The sequence below is a fragment of the Cryptomeria japonica genome, chromosome 10 (assembly GCF_030272615.1).
Source record: "Cryptomeria japonica chromosome 10, Sugi_1.0, whole genome shotgun sequence".
NCBI classification, from domain to species: domain Eukaryota; kingdom Viridiplantae; phylum Streptophyta; class Pinopsida; order Cupressales; family Cupressaceae; genus Cryptomeria; species Cryptomeria japonica.
The window spans coordinates 913,707,611-913,728,543 of NC_081414.1; the positions used below are offsets into that span (position 1 = coordinate 913,707,611).

General features: G+C 36.2%; 2 protein-coding genes across 4 annotated transcripts; both read right to left on the bottom strand.

Annotated features, from left to right (window-relative positions):
* Positions 1 to 1,457: 1,457 nt before the first annotated feature.
* Positions 1,458 to 3,314, bottom strand: LOC131050402 (expansin-A10). Of its 2 annotated transcripts, XM_057984572.1 has the most exons (4): positions 3,228 to 3,314; positions 2,982 to 3,107; positions 2,583 to 2,895; positions 1,458 to 2,148 (listed from the first exon to the last, which is right to left on the bottom strand). In XM_057984572.1, exons 2-4 carry the CDS (start codon positions 3,100 to 3,102, stop codon positions 1,842 to 1,844), a joined length of 741 nt encoding a protein of 246 aa, XP_057840555.1. In that variant the 5' UTR covers positions 3,103 to 3,107; positions 3,228 to 3,314; the 3' UTR covers positions 1,458 to 1,841. The 2 variants fall into 2 exon arrangements, with proteins under 2 accessions (XP_057840555.1, XP_057840547.1); XM_057984564.1 differs by lacking the exon at positions 3,228 to 3,314 and having other exon boundaries at positions 2,982 to 3,166.
* Positions 3,315 to 9,995: 6,681 nt separating this feature from the next.
* LOC131050416 (expansin-A1) lies at positions 9,996 to 11,738 on the bottom strand. Of its 2 annotated transcripts, none has more exons than XM_057984583.1 (4): positions 11,665 to 11,738; positions 11,443 to 11,544; positions 11,038 to 11,357; positions 9,996 to 10,638 (listed from the first exon to the last, which is right to left on the bottom strand). In XM_057984583.1, the coding sequence occupies exons 2-4, from the start codon at positions 11,458 to 11,460 to the stop codon at positions 10,380 to 10,382; spliced, it is 597 nt and encodes a 198-aa protein (XP_057840566.1). In that variant the 5' UTR covers positions 11,461 to 11,544; positions 11,665 to 11,738; the 3' UTR covers positions 9,996 to 10,379. The 2 variants fall into 2 exon arrangements, with proteins under 2 accessions (XP_057840566.1, XP_057840576.1); XM_057984593.1 differs by having other exon boundaries at positions 11,038 to 11,350; positions 11,419 to 11,544.
* Between the last annotated feature and the right edge of the window lie 9,195 nt (positions 11,739 to 20,933).

Consider the following 20,933-nt stretch of genomic DNA (forward strand, 5'->3'; position numbering starts at 1 on the left):
TTATATTTCTGATATTTCTCCATATTTTTTCTTCCATCTCCCCGTTCTATCTCTACCTCATTATCTCTCCATATCTCTCTACATCTACATATCTCCCTCTCTCTACCTCTATATATTACTTCATATCTCTAGATTTATATTTATGATATTTCTCCATATTTTTTCTTTCATCTCCCCTGTGTATCTCTACCTCATTATCTCTCCATATCTCTCTACATCTACATATCTCCCTCTCTCTACCTCTATACATTACTTCATATCTCTAAATTTATATTTCTATCTCTCCCTCTCACATTCCTCTCCCTCTATCTTCATCTTTACCCTTCTCTATCACTCCCCCCCCCCCCCCCATGTCTACCTCGCTCCCCATCTCTCCCTATTGCAAAAATAACATGAGCTTGTTGGTAATTGAACCTAACTATCTTCCTCATTCAAAGATTTTGTTTTAATCGTGTTTATATGATGCATAGTTGATTTGAAGCTGTCACTTCTCCGTTCACAAATTTATTGCACAAACAACATCATTTGGTAAATGGCCTACCAAGTGACCTCGTGTACAACACAAATGTATGTAAAATAAATATCAAATTCTTTCCTAATTGACCTTCTACACCTCTTTGACATATCCATTGCACACCAAGGTGCAATTGCTATTTATACATTGAAATTTTGAGGGTGTCTATCTTTAATTTCTTATCCAAGATCAATTTTTATTGATTTGAAAAAAAAAAAGTGTACATTTGAATGTGGTTTTTGATTTATTAAAAACATAAAGTGAAGACTATTAAAATTTAATGAGGAAATATGATTGAATTGTGCTTATATTAGTGGTGGAAATTTTTTATTCTTAAAAAAGAGGTCACAAATTCAAATCATGCAGAGATGCTTGTTTTGTATTATTTTGTAGCACAATCTATAAATCCAAATAATAATCTTGTCAAATTTGATTTATATGACTGTATAGACAATGTAGTCGGCGATGTGGAAAGGATCCATTTCCATTCTGATTTGACATGCAAAATGAGAGAAATGAACGATTTGCGTTTCCCTACGCGACCCTCATTTTCGAAGCGAATACAACATTTATGTCGTGATCCACATCCACTTTCACTTTTCCCCACCAAAATTTGTTCAATACAAAAGATTTATTTCGTTCCCGCTCTATATTTGTTTCTTCTATTACTCGTCTTTAGTTAGTTCGTTCAGAATTCCGATTCTTACATCATGTCACTAAAGCCAGTAAAATAAGTTTTTAAAAGTACATCAGAATTGTCCTAATTTCTAATCTATAATGATGGGTTTTAGTGGAAAGTTTTGAGGATAATCCATCAATCATCCTGTATGCAACAAAACAGGTAACTGATAATTGAAACACGAGGTTTATACCCAACAGCACAATCACTATATCATTCATAACAATAGTCAAAGATTTATATTAAATTTTATCATTACCCACACTAATAGAAATTCTCTGCTCTTGCAATACAGTTGAAGCCATTAGAACGATGGCAATCACAGCGCAGAAGGGCGGGTGCTAGTTGTCCACCTCTGTCTGGCGCTTTAACCCAATACAATTACATACAATATGATTCATTCATTCATTCTCGTTATGAACCATAAAACTGTGATCCTTTTTCTTTCGACAATTATTCTGCTTAGAATAAATGTCACTCTTGCCCCAGAAATCTGGTGCCAGTGTACACCATTTGTAATGATCAATCAGGATAAATGCAGAGTGGTTTGCAGAGTAAAACTATGAATAAGCTCACAAACGTAGAAAGGTAAAAGGTGAAAAAACTAGAGAGAAAAAAACACAATAGCCTGCATATTTTAACCATCATTTAGTGTATCTGAGCACCACTGTAAGTCTGGCCAAATTGCCAGCTGCTGGGAGCTATATTGTATGAGGTAACAGTCTTTCCATCGCTTGTGGTGACTTTAAAGGACAGGCTCTGGCCATTCAAGTAGCTGTTACTCTGCCAATTTTGACCCCAATTGCGAGACATGGGTTGCCAGCCAGTCTTGGAGCCCTTGATGGAAACTGCTTGAACATCTCCTGCTCCCCCAACATTTGTGAGGAGAACCAGGTTGAAGTATGAGTGGCCATTAATGGTGAATCGGATTTCTCCTCTTCTCTGACAGGGTACCCTGCAAAGATATATTACCAAGTTTCCATCATCTATAATATGTTGATGGCCAAGTTTCTGAATTTGATTGTGTGCATTTAATTATCAGTCTTTCGGATCATATTTTGTGATCAAGTTTTTAGATCACATTTTATGATCCATCGTTAAGATCAAGAAGATGAAAGATGATAGATCACATAGTGTGATCTGAAACGCACACAATCAAATTCATTATATACAATATTGATATAGATTGTAGAAATTTAATAGCATTAATGTTTTAATAATCAAAGTTTCCAATTGCACTTTCTTGTGATTCATTATCAGATAGATGGTTATTGCTAACAAATTAGCTATCTTACTAATTTCTAAAACACCTCTTCCAAAACCTTAAAAGCTTCAGATTTTACACAACAAATCTTCAGGAACAACTGTTATAGAAATTTAGTAGCAAACCTTTGGTAAAGGATAGGGACAATTCCAGCCTTGTATTTTGCAATGTGTAGGAAAACAGGCTCCGAGAGATCAAAATGCTCTAATGGAGGATTGCACCATCCCCCTGCATCCTTAGGAAGTGCGTTGTTTGGAGGGCAGAAGTTAGTGGCGGTCACCATTATTGTATTGGGAAGACACCACTGTGGATCATCGTTGCACTTGATTTGGTAGCAGGATCCACAGCTGAGGCCATTATTGAAGAGAGCAGTGCTTAGAGCTGCTGTGTTTGTGCCATATCCTTGGCTGTACAGGTTTCCATAACCACAGGCACCACCTGTATCATACAATATAATTTCTCCCTGTGAATACAGATCAAGCATATAATTTTTCTATAAGGACAAAAGAAAATTGGGTATTTACCCATTGTGCCAGATGCATCCCCACCGCCATAAAATGTGGCATGGGCACTTGTCCAGCCACGTGCAAATCCAAATCTGGCTATGGAGAAGAAGCCCACCAGAAAAAGTTGTGCAAGAGCCATTGGTCCTGCACTCAAAATAGAACAGAATGAGTCATATTCAGTACTAGTTTTGTACATTATGCTTTTAGTACCATTTGAAGACATTCAAAACAGGACAAAGCTTGAGGGATGCATCCCAAACTGACCAACAGGAGGGTTGGAGAAAGATCAAACTAAAAAGAAGTGCTTGTGAAGCAAGAGCAGGAAATTGTGATGAGATAATGTAAGGATTGTGTATTATATAGAGGTTGAGGGGAACAAAGAATAAGATGGATAATGGGGAAAAGCATAAAAAGAGCACATTAACACATCTTTACACTCAACATTTTGAGGCTTCGTCACAAGCAATTGCCACTATACAAACAGCCTGGTTTACAGCTTATATAACTGGTTTCACTATTAATGTTTTAGTTCACTAAGAGTTAGTGCTGTTGGATGGAAACGGCTAACCAGCTATTAGGATGCATCAAGTTATCTATGATTAGATGTTACATAATTGAAATTTTGACTTATCATTGATGAGGAACATTTGTAGCTTATTCATTATATCATTGCTTCAAACAAATAACATAATAAAAAATTAAAATTTCAGTCATGTAACATTTAATCATGAATGTCATGAACAAAGACTTTTTATATCAAACTGAAAACTATGACAACTACTCTAACTCGTAGATTCCAAATTTCTAAGTAGGCTTCCAGTTTGATAGTTTGATTCAAGAACTTAAGCTGTAATTTACAATCAAAATCACCAATACACTGCAGAATTGGAGTGGCCCACAAACTTCCAATAAGAGTTCAACAATTTAAATTATATTTCGCAGGTCAAATTTTTCCACTGTTCATTGTTTTTCTTATTCTATATCTGATTCATTGTATTCTATATCTGATTAATCATATATATAATGGATTTGGGGTGTCGATGATAATATTAGCTTCCCCCTTGTAGCTCTCAAAAGTTGTTTTTGACATGTCGGTGAGGAATCGGGATTGCTCTTTCAGGTGGGATAACGGCTTCCTTTTTGAAGACACAAAAATCCAAGAGAGCGAGGAAAAGGGAAATGTCAAACGAGATGGGGAAGGGGCATCAAAGAAAGAATTGAAGGATTTTGTTGTTTATCTAGAGCAAGAAATTAATAATCTAAACTAGTGACTATTGATCATGAGAATTGAGTGAGAATTGAGGGTTTAATGAATGGTGTGTATTTTGTAAGAGTTAAACATGTTAGGAGGAAGGGTTTAATGAATGGTGTGTATTTTGTAAGAGTTAAACATGTTAGGAGGAATGGGTGTGGTGCAACTTATTAGTTAAGTTGTATTACCATATCTTTTCAAATGTTGTTGGTTCATTCTTGTTCTATAGTGAAATAGTGGATTTGGAGTATTATGTAGAATTATACTGCAATTGGATTCTTGATCATTTGCACACATTTAAGCGGGGTCAATTTGTTTGTATTGCTAAGGTACGAAGAGTTAACCTCCCTTCTAAAGTTAGTTTTAGTAATTTAGTTTGTTGTGAGGATGATGAACTTGATGGTGTAATGGATGTGTCTTAGGTAGAAAAACATGTAAGTATATGATAAATGTAAAAATTCTCATGTGGCTTTTTCAGGGCCTGTGCAATTTACCTCATCCCTATTGGCATTTGGATTTTAATACTAGATAAGAATAATAGAATTGTATATATGGATTTCAACGGGGTTGTAAAAATTAACCCCATCACCAAAATACATAGTAGATACAATTTATATTTGAGTGATATGTATATCTTTTTAGTATTGACAATTCAAGTTGATGATGAGGTTTTCATCCCTTCCCTAGGTAGCACTTGACTTTTGGTGGTGGTTGTATGCTTAAACTCAATGATGATAATAATAGATATGATTATATGGGATATGTTTTCTTGGACAGATAGAAAGGTGAGACACCTAAAGGGGGAAAGAGAGGTGAGAGACCTGGATGGTGAGAGAGGGGTGAGATAGATAGAGGGCCCGATAGAGAGAGAGAGGTGGGTAATGAGACATGGATGCAAAGGTAGATAGGTGGAGAGGAAGGGAGGGAGAAACCTACAAAGGGGGGGGGAGGGTAGGAGGGAGAGGTGATGACCTAGACAATGGAGAGAGAATAACAAAGATAGAAGGAAGGGGTAAGATGAAAGGGAGAGAAGTGTAGAGGGAGGGAAAGAAAAAGAAAGGGGAGAGATATGGAGGTTAGAGACCTATATCCTAGGGAGAGAGGGGTGATAGACTTAGGGGATGGAGATAGAGGAGGGGAGAAAGAATGTGGGCAAAGAGATGAGGAGGGAGAGGTACTGGGGTAAAGAGGAAGGGAGAGAGAGGCCTAGAGATGGGGAGAGAGAGGAAGGGAGGGATATGAAGTGATTGAGAGAATGGAGAGGAATAACAAGAGAGGGGGAGAGGGTGAGATAGACCTACAAAGGGGAGAGAGGAGTGAAAGAGAGAAGAGATGGAGAGAGAACTATGTCTAGAGTTTTGGGGGGAGAGAGAGAAAGACAAATAATTTTTTCAATGCAAAACATTTGGCTAATGCCAAATTTGGTGCTAGCCAAATGGATTTTTTTATTTTTCACATTTGGCTAGTGCCAAATATAAAAAAAATGCATTTTTCTCATTTGGCAAGCACAAAATTTGGTGCTTGCCAAATGGTTTACGTTGGGAAATACCGACCCTTTTGGCTTGGATTTTCCTTGGGAATTTAATCCAAAGGGTTGGACGACCATTTTAGGCTATTTTGGGCATAACTTTTTCCTCCTTCATCATATTGTGAACTCCATGTATTGAATTTTTTTTTTCAATTAGTTTTCAAAAAAATTAGTGGGGAGCACACTCTAATTTTTGTTTTTTAGGATGTGTCCACTTTGAAAATTAGTATATAAAATCATATAATCATTAAAAAATTAGCTGAAGAATCTGACATAAACTGCATGGTGTTAGCTAGTTTTTCATTAGAGTGATTTTTAAAATTAAAAAAAAAGGTTCATTTTTGGGGGGTCATAACAAATGCTATGTTCTATTTTTCTAATAAAAATACTTGACCACTTTGAGTGGCCCCCTTTTCGAAACCCTTAATCTCCACCATTTTTATAACAAACAAGTAGTTTATAAAGTATACTTGAAGCACTACAACTCTTGTTCTTGTTGCATCTTCAAATTTTGAGTGTAGCTATCTTCAATTTCTCATTGAAGTTCAAACTTTGTTGATTTTAGGAAAAGTGGCATCTTAAGACCCTCTTTTGGTCCCCCGTCTATATACATATATGTATACGCATATACATACATATATATATGTGTGTGTGTACACACATACATCTAACTCTATATATTCCATCTCTACATCTCTCTCCCTCTCTAAATATTGAGGGCTCTCTCTCTCTCTCTCTCTCTCTCTCTCTCTCTCTCTCTCTCTCTCTCTCTTCTTTACTATCTCTACCCCCTGTCTCTATATCTTGACCCTCTCCCTCTTATGTCTTTCTCTTTCCACCTTTATCTCCTCCTATTTCTATCCATATCTCTCCCTCTCTCCCTATTGGAAACATGACACGAGCCTTTGATAATGGAGCCGTATTATATTCCTAGCTCAAAGGTTTTGTTACAATAATGTTTGGACCCCTATAAGTGAATGCATAGTTGATTTCAATCAATCACTTGTCCATTTAGACCTTTGTTGCATAGACAACATTACTTGCTAAATGGCCTATCAATTGATCTCATGTATTGCATAAATGTATGCAAAAAATAGACCAAAATATCTCCTTATTGATCTTCCAAACCTCTTCGACATACCCATTGCACACCAAGGTGTAATGACCAGTTTTAATATTTGTTATGATTCAATGAAAGGCCTTAAATGACCCTTCATCTTCCATGTTTGAGATTTTGCTCATGATTTTTAGTTTCAAATCTTAGGTTGGACCTTCAAATAGATCCAACTAGAAAAGATATTTGTAGGATTGTAGCACTTGAAATATAATTTTCAATGAGTATAATATTGAATATATTTAATTTGGTTATTATCTCTATTTTCCATTTTTTAATGAAGATAAGTTTTTCAACAATTGACAAGGCGTGTATTCCCTACACATGCAAAAATAATAAAATAGATAAGAAAATAATAAAAAATTATGTGCATGATGTTCTTATTTCAACAAAACAAATAATTTAATTTATATTCATACAAAACAGATGTATTATAGAAGTAACCTATGTCTAATTTATAGTTAAACTCACTTCACAAAGTAATTAAAAATTATGAAACAATATTTGTGTGCTAGATATTTGCATTCCATATGTTTAAAAATTTATGTTTTACAGAAATAATATCACTTTTAAAATATATTATTAACGATAAAAAATAAATTATTGAAATCACATTTTATATATAGAGAGAGATCCCACACATTTCAAATTATTAATAGTTTTATTGATTTAAATGTTCTACTTTGACCAAAAGTGGAACACACCCTTGTGGGGTCACCCTATTATAAAGAATGTATAAAGTGTCTATTTTAAGTATAATAGTGATGTCCTACTTGTGTGGGATCCTATGACAATATTATGAGATTCTTATGAAGAGCTTCTAAGAGAGTTACTTTAGATCTTGACCAAGACTATGGTAAGTGTTTACATGTCATGTAACTCCACTTTTGGTGGTGGGAATTATAATTTGGGCATCTATGTTTGTATGGATGCTTATGATGCATTATGATAGCTGGTAAGATATATTATCGCTTCACTATTTTTAGCTGAAATTTCAATTTTTTCTAGGCGGGCATTTGAAAACCTCCAATGAGCTTTAAATTTGAGATTTTATATGGGTGTCATACCACTAGGTGGATTTAGCACATTATTTGTACAACTATTGATGGCAATCAAATAATTTAATTCTTTGATTCTCTGCCACTTTATTTCTATCTCTTAGCCTCTCTATCTCTATCTCTGCACATTTCTTCTTAAATCTCACCCTCTATCTCTATCTCGTCATCTATTTGTCTTTAGTTCCCCCTAATTCTCTCCCCATCTCTACTTATCTCTATTTTTATATCTATAGATATCTTTCTCCCCTCTCCCTCTCTCTCTAAATCTCCTTAGATATCTATCTCTCTATCACTCTATATCACCATCTATATCTCCCTCTATATCTCTCTATCTCTTTCTCTCCATCTCCCTATGTCTCTCTATCTTCCTCTCTTGCTCCATATTTATCTCTACCTATATCTTCCTCTCTCATCCTTTACGTCTAGATATGTCTCCTCTCTCCCCCTCTTCTTGGACCTCCATATCTATGTCTATTTGCCTCTAGATATTTCTCCATATTTTTTCTTCCATCTCCCCCTTCTATATCTACCTCATTATCTCTCCACATCTCTCTACCTCTACATGTCTCCCTCTCTCTACCTCTATATATTACTTCATATCTCTAAATTTATATTTCTAATATTTCTCCATATTTTTTCTTCAATCTCCCCCTTCTATCTCTACCTCATTATCTCTCTACCTCTACATATCTCCCTCTCTCTACCTCTATATATTACTTCATATCTCTAAATTTATATTTATGATATTTCTCCATATTTTTTCTTCCATCTCCACCTTCTATCTCTACCTCATTATCTCTCCATATCTCTCTACATCTACATATCTCCCTCTCTCTACCTCTATACATTACTTCATATCTCTAAATTTATATTTCTATCTCTCCCTCTCAAATTCCTCTCCCTCTATCTTCATCTTTACCCTTCTCTATCACTCTCCCCCCTCCCCCCCCCGCCCCCCCGCCTGCCCTCCCCCTCTATGTCTACCTCGCTCCCCATCTCTCCCTATTGCAAAAATAACATGAGCTTGTTGGTAATTGAACCTAACTATCTTCCTCATTCAAAGATTTTGTTTTAATCGTGTTTATATGATGCATAGTTGATTTGAAGCTGTCACTTCTCCGTTCACACATTTATTGCACAAACAACATCATTTGGTAAATGGCCTACCAAGTGACCTCGTGTACAACACAAATGTATGTAAAATAAATATCAAATTCTTTCCTAATTGACCTTCTACACCTCTTTGACATATCCATTGCACACCAAGGTGCAATTGCTATTTATACATTGAAATTTTGAGGGTGTCTATCTTTAATTTCTTATCCAAGATCAATTTTTATTGATTTGAAAAAAAAAAGTGTACATTTGAATGTGGTTTTTGATTTATTAAAAACATAAAGTGAAGACTATTAAAATTTAATGAGGAAATATGATTGAATTGTGCTTATATTAGTGGTGGAAATTTTTTATTCTTAAAAAAGAGGTCACAAATTCAAATCATGCAGAGATGCTTGTTTTGTATTATTTTGTAGCACAATCTATAAATCCAAATAATAATCTTGTCAAATTTGATTTATGACTGCATAGACAATGTAGTCGGCGATGTGGAAAGGATCCATTTCCATTCTGATTTGACATGCAAAATGAGAGAAATGAACGATTTGCGTTTCCCTACGTGACCCTCATTTTCGAAGCGAATACAACGCTTATGTCGTGATCCACATCCACTTTCACTTTTCCCCACCAAAATTTGTTCAATACAAAAGATCGATTTCGTTCCCGCTCTATATTTGTTTCTTCTATTACTCGTCTTTAGTTAGTTCGTTCAGTATTCCGATTCTTACATCATGTCACTAAAGCCATTAAAATAAGTTTTTAAAAGTACATCAGAATTGTCCTAATTTCTAATCTATAATGATGGGTTTTAGTGGATTTTTTTGAGGATAATTCATAATTCATCCTGTGTGCAACAGAACAGGTAACTGATAATTGAAACACGAGGTTTATACCCAACAGCACAATTACTATATCATTCATAACAGTAGTCAAAGATTTATATTAAATTTTATCATTACCCACACTAATAGAAATTCTCTGCTCTTGCAATACAGTTGAAGCCATTAGAACGATGGCAATCACAGCGCAGAAGGGCGGGTGCTAGTTGTCCACCTCTGTCTGGCGCTTTAACCCAATACAATTACATACAATATGATTCATTCATTCATTCTCGTTATGAACCATAAAACTGTGATCGTTTTTCTTTCGACAATTATTCTGCTTAGAATAAATGTCACTCTTGCACCAGAAATCTGGTGCCAGTGTACACCATTTGTAATGATCAATCAGGATAAATGCAGAGTAGTTTGCAGAGTAAAACTATGAATAAGCTCACAAACGTAGAAAGGTAAAAGGTGAAAAAACTAGAGAGAAAAAAACACAATAGCCTGCATATTTTAACCATCATTTAGTGTATCTGAGCACCACTGTAAGTCTGGCCAAATTGCCAGCTGCTGGGAGCTATATTGTATGAGGTAACAGTCTTTCCATCACTTGTGGTGACTTTAAAGGACAGGCTCTGGCCATTCAAGTAGCTGTTACTCTGCCAATTTTGACCCCAATTGCGAGACATGGGTTGCCAGCCAGTCTTGGTGAGGAGAACCAGGTTGAAGTATGAGTGGCCATTAATGGTGAATCGGATTCCTCCTCTTCTCTGACAGGGTACCCTGCAAAGATATATTACCAAGTTTCCATCATCTATAATATGTTGATGGCCAAGTTTCTGAATTTGATTGTGCATTTTTAATTATCAGTCTTTCGGATCATACTCTGTGATCATGTGATCTATCATTAAGATCAAAGAGATGAAGATGATGGATCACAGAGTGTGATCTGAAATGCACACAATCAAATCGATTATATACAATATTGACATGGATTGTGAAATCTAATAGCATTAATGTAATCAAAGCTTCCAATTGCACTTTCTTGTGATTCATTATCAGATGGATGGTTATTGCTAAAATCTTACTAATTTCTGAAAAACCTCTTCCAAAACCTTAAAAGCTTCAGATTTTACACAACAAATCTTCAAGAACAACTGTTATAGAAATTTAGTAGCAAACCTTTGGTAAAGGACAGGGACAATTCCAGCCTTGTATTTTGCAATGTGTAGGAAAACAGGCTCTGAGAGATCAAAATGCTCTAATGGAGGATTGCACCATCCCCCTGCATCCTTAGGAAGTGCGTTGTTTGAAGGGCAGAAGTTGGTGGCGGTCACCATTATTGTATTGGGAAGACACCACTGTGGATCATCGTTGCACTTGATTTGATAGCAGGATCCACAGCTGAGGCCATTATTGAAGAGAGCAGTGCTTAGAGCTGCTGTGTTTGTGCCATATCCTTGGCTGTACAGGTTTCCATAACCACAGGCACCACCTGTACCCTGTGAATACAGATTAAGCATATAATTTTTATAAAAGGACAAAAGAAAATTGGGTATTTACCCATTGTGCCAGATGCATCCCCACCGCCATAAAATGTGGCATGGGCACTTGTCCAGCCACGTGCTAAACCAAATCTGGCTATGGAGAAGAAGCCCACCAGAAAAAGTTGTGCAGGAGCCTTTGGTCCTGCACTCAAAATAGAACAGAATGAGTCATATTCAGTACTAGTTTTGTACATTATGCTTTTAGTACCATTTGAAGACATTCAAAACAGGACAAAGCTTGAGAAATGCATCCCAAACTGACCAACAGGAGGGTTGGAGAAAGATCAAACTAAAAAGAAGTGCTTGTGAAGCAAGAGCAGGAAATTGTGATGAGATAATGTAAGGATTGTGTATTATATAGAGGTTGAGGGGAACAAAGAATAAGATGGATAATGGGGAAAAGCATAAAAAGAGCACATTAACACATCTTTACACTCAACATTTTGAGGCTTCGTCACAAGCAATTGCCACTATACAAACAGCCTGGTTTACAGCTCATATAACTGGTTTCACTATTAACAGTTTTTTTGATTTTCTTAATGTTTTAGTTCACTAAGAGTTAGTGCTCCTGGATGGAAATGGCTAATCAGCTATCAGGATGCACCAAGGTATCTATGACATGTCGGTGAGGAATCAGGATTGCCCTTTCAGGTGGGATAACGGCATCCTTTTTGAAAATGGGAAAAAAGGGAAGCACAAAAATCCAAGAGAGCGAGGAAAAGGGAAATGTCAAACGAGATGGGGAAGGGGCATCAAAGAAAGAATTGAGGGATTTTGTTGTTTATCTAGAGCAAGAAATTAATAATCTAAACTAGTGACTATTGATCATGAGAATTGAGTGAGAATTGAGGGTTTACTGAATGGTGTGTATTTTGTAAGAGTTAAAAATGTTGGGAGGAATGGATTTGGTGCAACTTATTAGTTAAGTTGTATCACCATCATCCTCTTGGTTTATTTTTCTCTATAGTGACATAGTAGATTTGGAGCACTATGTAGAATTATAATATAATTGAATTTTTTATTATTTGTACACATTGAATCGGGTTCAATTTGTTTGTATTGAGTGGTGGATTAAATTGCTAGGTACTAAGAGTTAACCTCCCTTCTAAATTTAGTTTTAGTGATTTAGTTTGTTGTGAGGCTGATGAACTTGATGGTGTAATGGATGTATCTTAGTTAGAGAAATACGAGTATATGATAAATGTAAAATTTTTCACGCGGCTACTTCAAGGCCTATTTAATTTGCCTCATCTCTATTGGTGTTGGATTTTAATACTAAATAAGACTAGTAGCATTGTATATATTGGTTTTCAAGGGGGTTGTAATAGTTCATCCCCTTGACAATTCAAGAACTAGTGATGAGGTTTTCATCCCTTCCCCTAGCACTTGATTTTTGGTGGTGGTTGTATGCTTAAGCTCAATGATGATAATAATAGATATGATTATATGTGGGTAAAAGCACAATGTTGTGTCACACATTTATAAAGGAACCGACCAATACAACTAAAACTGTTTAACTTCGATCGCATAAAAGTGACATTTCTAAATTGAATATTGAAATGATGTTAACTGATCAAACATAGAAATATGAATGAAATTTATGTTTGTTATTTTTTTAATAAATTTGGAGAAAAATTGATTTTTTTTAATAAATTCAAAGAGAGATTTTTCATTGCGCTAAAAATCAGGGGTTCTAGTCGGCACCATGAAAAAAAATGAAAACGGATTTATTTTTTTCTGATTTTTTTTTCCAAATAGAGAACATATATATGCAACGTTAAAAAAAATAAATTAATTTTGATGTATATTTTTCTCGTTATAATATTTTGAAGTCCAACATAGCTAAATTTGACAGTTTTCGTTCAACGTCACCTTTTGACTACTAAATTTATCATTAACAAAAAAAAAACCCTTTTTCGAAAAGATTCTCTCGCTTAGTGAAAAATATTTTTATTATTTTTTTTAATATCATTTAATATTTTTTTTAATTTCTAATCAGCCTCTTTTTGAATTTTAAAAAGCTACTCGCAATGTTTAATTAATAAAAAATATTAAAATGAATCAAAATACTAAAAAAAAAAATCTCTAGATTTGTGACTTCAAGCTCTACAAAAGGGTATTTTTTGATTTTTGTAAAAAAATATTCTACTTGAAGAAAAATTGAGCAGAAATAAAAAGTTTAAGAAATATAGAGTTTTTCACCTTTTTTGTGCCACATCACATGACACATAGGATAGTCCGGCCGGACTACCCTTAATTCTAACATTTAAAAAAAAATCATTTTTTTTAATGGAAGCATTTGAACTAAGGGAGTCTGACTGAACTCTCGACGCCATTTCGGTGCCACCACGTGGCCTGGGGGTAGTCTGATCGGACTTAGTTCAGCCGGACTACCCTCCGTTGGCCCAAAGTGTGACACAACTCCATGCTTTGGCCCATGTGATACTTTTGCCTGGACGGATAAATAAGTTAGAGACCTAGAGGAGGAAAGAGAGGTGAGAGACCTGGATGGTGAGAGGGGTGAGATACATACAGGGAGATAGAGAGAGGTAGGTAATGAGACATGGATGTAGAGGTAGATAGCTGGAGAGGAAGGGAGAGAGAAACCTATAGAGGGGAGGGAGAGGTGACGACCTAGATAGTGGAGAGAGAGAGAATAAGAGAGGATGAGTGAATAACAAAGATAGAAAGAGGGGTAAGTAGATAGGGAGAGAGAGCATGAGGGAAAGAACAAGAGAGGGGAGAGATATAGAGGTTAGAGACATATATCCTAGGGAGAGAGGGGTGAGAGACCTAGGGGGCAGAGATAGAGGGGGAGAGAAAGAATGTGGATGACGAGACAAGGAGGGAGAGGTAGTGAGGTAAAGAGGAAGGAAGAGAGAGGGTGGGATAGATATGTAGTGATTGAGAGAATGGAGTGGAATAATAAGAGAGGGGGAGATGGTGAGATAGACCTATAGAGGGGTGAGAGGAGTGAGAGAGAGAGAGAGAAGAGAGGAATCTAGAGAATTATGTCTAGAGTTTGGAGAGAGAGGGAGAGAGAGATAGTTTCCAATGCAAACCATTTGGCTAGTGCCAAATTAGCCAAATGAATTTTTTTATTTTTTCACATTTGACAAGCATCAAATTTGGCACTTGCCAAATGGGCTGCCTTCTAAAATACCAACCCTTTTGGCTTAGATTTTCCTCGGGCATCCAAACCAAAGGGTTGGACAACCATTTTAGGCTTGAGACATGTTATTTTGGAAAGATGAAAAAATTTCTCACATTTTTGGTTGTACTCTTCATTAAGTTTGCACGCGTTTCAATGCAAACAAAAACCCCCACGATGGTCTTAAGCTCTCTTTTCTAAGCTATTTAACCATATAATTTTTTTCAAAATAATTATGTTAAGGTTCTCATCTCTAATTTCTTTTGTTAGTGTATTTGTTTTTTGTCCAAAACCAACATGTGCTATTTTGGGCATATTTTTTTACCTGTTCATTGTATTTTGAAACAAATTACATTTTTAGAAACTAGATTCCATTCTACACATTGATTTTTTTTTTCGATTAGTTTTCAAACAATTTAGGGGGGAGGAAACTCAAATTACTGTTTTTTAGGATGTGTCCACTTCAGAAAAATTTATAAAATCACATTTTCATTAAAAAATCACCCGAAGAATCTAGCATAAATTGCATGGTGTTAGCTAGTTTCTCATTGGAGTGATTTTTAAAATTCTAAAAAAAAGTTAAAATTTTTGGGGGGCCATAATAGATGTTCATGTTATGTTTTTCTAATAAAAATAAGACCACTTTGTCTGGCCCCCTTTTTGAAACCCTTAATCTCCACCATTTTCATAACACATTAGTAGTTTAGAAAGTATACTCAAAGAACTACAACTCTTATTCTTGTTGCATCTTCAAATTTTGAGTGTAGCTAGATATCTTCAATTTCTCATTGAGGTTTAGGCTTTGTTGATTTTAGAAAAAAGTGGCATCTTAAGACCCCCTTTTGGTGCACATGCCCATTATAATTAATAATTCCAGGCTTAGAAAGTATTGTGAACCATCACCAACCTCTATAATTGTAAACTCACGTATTGAGAAAAGGAATGAAACAAGTGGTGATGCACATGAAGGAAATTATATTCATAGCCAAATTTATATTTGACAATAGCAATACTTAATTGGTAATAATGAAGTCTGATATTAATGTTTCCATTGAATGATATCAATTTCTACAAAATAAATGATATGAAACTTATGCATATAATTTTAATTTATATAATAAATATAAGGTACTCAACTTATAAATATAAGAATAAATTAATTCTCTCTCTCTCTCTCTATATATATATACTCCATCTCCCTATATCTCTCTCTCCCTCTCCCCCTCTCTAAATATTGAGCTCTCTCTCTCTTTCTCTACTTATATATGTCCTATTTTCTCCCCCTCTCTCTATCTCTCCATATCTCACTCTCCCTCGCTATCCCCCTATGTATCTCTCCTATTTTATACCCCTCTATCTATCTCTCCATATCTCACCCTCGCTATCCCCCTATATATCTCTCTACCTCTACCTTTTCTCTTCCCATATATCTTTATCTCTCCCTTTTTCCCATATATCTTTATACTATCTCTATCCTCTATCTCAATATCTTGACCCTCTCGCTCTTCTCTCTTGCTCTTCCCACATTTATCTCTTCTTATTTCTATCCATATCTCTCCCCCTCTCCCTATTGCAAACATGACATGAGCCTATTGATAATGGAGCCATCTTATCTTCCTAACTCAAAGGTTATTGTTTCAATCATGTTTGGACCCCTACAAGTGAATGCATAGTTGATTTCAACCAGTCATTTCTCTATTTAGACCTTTTTTGCATAAACAACATTACTTGCTAAATGGCCTATCAATTGATCTCATGTATTGCACAAATATATGCAAAAAATAGACCAAAATATTTCCTTATTGACCTTCCACACCTCTTTGACATAGCCATTGCATGACTAGTTTCAATATTTCTTATGATTCAAATGAAGGGCCTTGAATGACCCTTCATCTTCCATGTCTGAGATTTTGCTCATAATTTTTAGCTTCAAATCTTAGGTTGGACCTTCAAATAGAACCAACTAGAAAAGATATTTGTAGGATTGTAGTACTTGAAATATATTTTTCAATGAGTATAATATTGAATATATATTTAATTTGGTTATTATCTTTGTTTTCCATTTTTTAATGAAGATAAGTTTTTCAGCAATTGGCAAGGTAAGCTATTGTAGTATTTCTGGAATGAGATTGTGTTTACTTTTTTGCGTCAACGTTTTGGATCACACTCCTAGCTCTCTCTACTATCCTGATAATGGATCATGGAGTGTGATTTGAAATGTTGATGCAAAAAAGTAACCGCAATCTAATTCTAGAAATACTACAACAACATTATTATGGATTGTGGAAATTTGATATCATTAATTGGCAAGGTGTCTATTCCCTACACATGCAAAAATAGTAGAATAGATAAGAAAATAAAAAAAATTATCGACATTAAGCATTGATGTTCTTATTTCAACAAAATAAATAATTTAATTTATATTCATACAAAAAAACATATGTGTTTTTGATATTGAAAGTAGCCAAAACTAGGGGGCTGACCCAAATACAGACACAGTAACAACATAAGAACAACTGTTGGCAAAATTATAGCATAGACACAACCTCCTTAAACTTTCCTCTATCAAAAACCTTAAACATACTAGCCATATTAACAAAGTTTATCAAAGTCATAATAAACAGTAAGATATGCCACACAGGGCTAAAGATAACTGAGTTTGAGATGAACCAACAAAGATTATAACTATGATCATAACTAAAAAAACTAAGGCCACAAAGGCAAAAAACTAAGGCCACAAAGGCCATCCAAAAAATAAAAAAACCACCAAGTAGAAAGAATCCTTATTTCTTTTTGCCATGACTGAGCTTGGGCAGGAGCATCCTAGCCCACTCTTTGGTAAGAAATTTAAAGAGGTCTTTCTAGTCCTCTTCCTCCTTCCATTTTCCTTTATGGGTATTCTCCTGCAAGAGACAAAGGGTGGTCACATAATTGTGCATGACCTTCAGCGCAAACTTGGTGACCTCTTGGAGCCTTTTTTCACTTATCTCCGCTCTGTTGACAATTTCCTGCATTTTCTCATTCAGAGCATCCACTTTCTTTTCCATTTCCAGCAACTTGTCATGTGCTTCCTCCTTGATACTACTAGCTTCCACAATAACCATTTTCTCAATCCTAAGGGTGGGATGGATAATTCTCTTGGGAATTATGGTTAACAGTCGGGTTCATAGAGTTGTCAGGGCTTTTAGAGACATGGGTAGAGCTTTTAGGTAGGGGGCAAGGTGGAATGGGATGGGGCCGTTTTGCCAGGGGGGTTGGTATCATCTCCCTCATTCTCAGAATTACCTGTGTCATGGGATGAGGAGGGGTCCTTCAGGTATGCATCTTTTTTAGAGGGTTTGGACTCCAATCTCATAGAACGACGGGGGGTGTTAGCTTCATCAGTGATCTTTACATCAGAGTCAATTTGTTGAATCTTCACCTTCTTGGGCTCAAAGGGTTTGGAGTCCTTCGAGTGGAAAACATGTTTTTTGTTTTTCTTGTTGAGAGTAGAGACCTGCAGAGGGTAGGCATTGGAGGGGCCGGGTTCAAGCATAAGAGTAGTTTTTTTTAGCATTAGTCAAGGGTAGGGACTAACTTTCAGGCACATTTTGAGCATAGATCGTGCGGGGAGGGCAAAAAGCCAGGTAGAAATTATACAGGCAAATAATGAGACCTTGATGGAGAATAGTATAATCCTTACTTTTTTTCTTCGCTTCAGCAACATCTTTGACATTAGCAGCCATATAATGCAGTAAAAAGAACATAATAGAAATAAGATCCCTATTTCTAAGATTATTGAGAAATGGAAGATGGTAGTAGTAGAAAACCCCATACCGCCCTTCGAGGGTAAAATATTTCATGATGATGTAGCACACCTCGTCCCACGATAGTGGAAGCTCCTCACGATTGAACCCACAGGTCCACTTCACAATATTCTCACCATTGCGAAATAACTGATTCAGACTAGTGGTGTCCAAGATACGGCTTTGCTTTTTCCATTTTTGGCCCTCCATAGAAAGGCCCATTGCCTGTGCTATAACCTATTAGGTAGTTCAAATAATTAGAAGACAACTGAGAGGGCGGGGGGGGGGGTGAATCAGTTGTCTCAGATTACAAGAACCATAAGCAATTAAAACTTTAATACCAGAATGCATAAACCAAATAGCGGAATAGAAGATAAACCAATTAAGCATAAGCAACAATCAAAGAATAAATACCATCCACATGACACCAAGATTTGTACATGGAAAACCTGGTAAAGGAGAAAACCATGGTGGGAAGCCTACCCAAAGTTAGATAATACTTCTACAGTAAGTATGTGAATTACAATTGAGGGGCCTGCACTTGCAGGAAGGCCAGTAGCCTAGAGCACATTGCTCATCACAAAAGGAGTCTCACTAACTACATAGAAATCCAGACTACAATCTAGAAGAATGAATGAACTACAAAGATAGCATCTCCTATGCCTGAATACAGTTCTGGTTAAGCTCAATACCAAAGGACTAAATCCTCTTACATAAACCCAACTCAGTCTCCAATGATCAGCCAAATCCTCTGCCTGAATGATTATTACATTATTCGCGCATTACATCCATATCCCATACCATGATATGATCCATGATCTACAATGAGATCTTACATCATATATATACAAACCGTCGACCATAAACAATAAGGTCAGCCACCAGACAATAATACAATTATGTAATTACAAAACATGTCAGCCTAAGACCAAACAAATAATATCCAACCCATAAGACATCCCAGAAACACATCGAGAGGTCCAATCCACACGTTACATTAAGCCGGTCCATAACCTAGATAAACCGGGACCCAATTTAGGTCCACACGCTAAAGAAATGATCCCAATCCACCAAGTCTTGAACATGATCACCCTTAGCATCCTGAATCTCCACCAGAATCTACACCAACACCACTTATGTATATCATCAAAGATCTTCAACAAAGCTCTGTCGGTGAAACCCTCGTCGGAACCACAAACCAAGCTTTCTAGCAAACAAGATAGCATTTGATCACTAGATCAAAACCAACTGACTAAACATGAACCTGAGTAGCATGAATAAGCCAATTCCATAACCAAATCATACCGGATCATACTGGATCATAATCCAACCAGAAACCAAACAACCTACAAAGACCAGAAGGATGTCAGTAAAGCAGCCAAAACAACTAGTGTTGACATAAATGACAAAATATCAATACAACACATAATCAATTCCTCCAAATGGCCAACATAACCTCCTCATTCACTTCAAATTAAATGCCACCCACATTGACCCTTTTATCAACCCAAGAAGCCACAAACTACTTAGACAATCCCTCATCATTGCCCTTCATATTCTCCATGAATTTATCTATCCCTCCTTTCGTGCACACAAACCATAGCGCCAACTTGGCTTTGAATCCATCTATCTTATCTGGCTCAAGTCTCAGTTTTTCACCCCCCATATCCACTCCCTCTAGCTTAACAATAGTAGCGAGAAGTAGGGAATCAGAATTACAAAGCCACTCAAGAGAAAATGAAGAGTCCAGAAACAGACCCACCAACCTCCATAATAAGGAAGTGCAATAATCATCCTAATTATTGCAAGTCGTGTTTAAAAAAAACCCACCAAGCCCGAGATCTATTCCACTCGTGTGAACCTTCAATCCACCCAGTATTGATTAGGCGAGATAGGTTATTGCCTTTGTCAACACCAATGTCATTCATCTAGATGATTAAAAAAATACTACCGATATCTATACTCTGCAAGGAAATAAAGTCCTTATCCAACCACCTTGGATTTTTGTGGGAATAATGACTAGGCCATACACCGCCACGTGGGATATCCATCTAGCAATTGTCGGGCTCTGACTTCAAGTTCAAAATTTGAATTTTTTTAATCATCATCAGATTACAAATGGATAAGAGGCAAAGAAGAGGGAGATTAATCATTGTTAGCACCTAAAATTCCCTCTCAAGGATCTCCTTGGTAGCCACTGGCAGCAGATGAACATTCCTCCAACATCGTAAGCCATCTTGCAGCATGCCAAAAGCATCCATGGAGTGAATAGCCACATTTCCTTCTCTGTAAATATGACAGATAGTGAAACTATCAAGGTTAGCTAAGATCATTCTAACATCCCTCAATATCACATCCACTTTCTATCCCACCGCACTTCTTCCACTGACAGCCTCCACGATTATTTTAGAATCACCTTCAATTTCAAGTTGTCTGATATCTATAGCAATGGCGAACTTCATTCCCCATAAAAGGGCCATTCCCTCAGCTTGGTTGACAATATGGTTCCTCAAGCTTCCAGTGTAGGCGACGATAAGTTTTCCCTAATGGTCTCTTATGACACCACCTCCAGCTTACCATTTATTGTGGACTGCC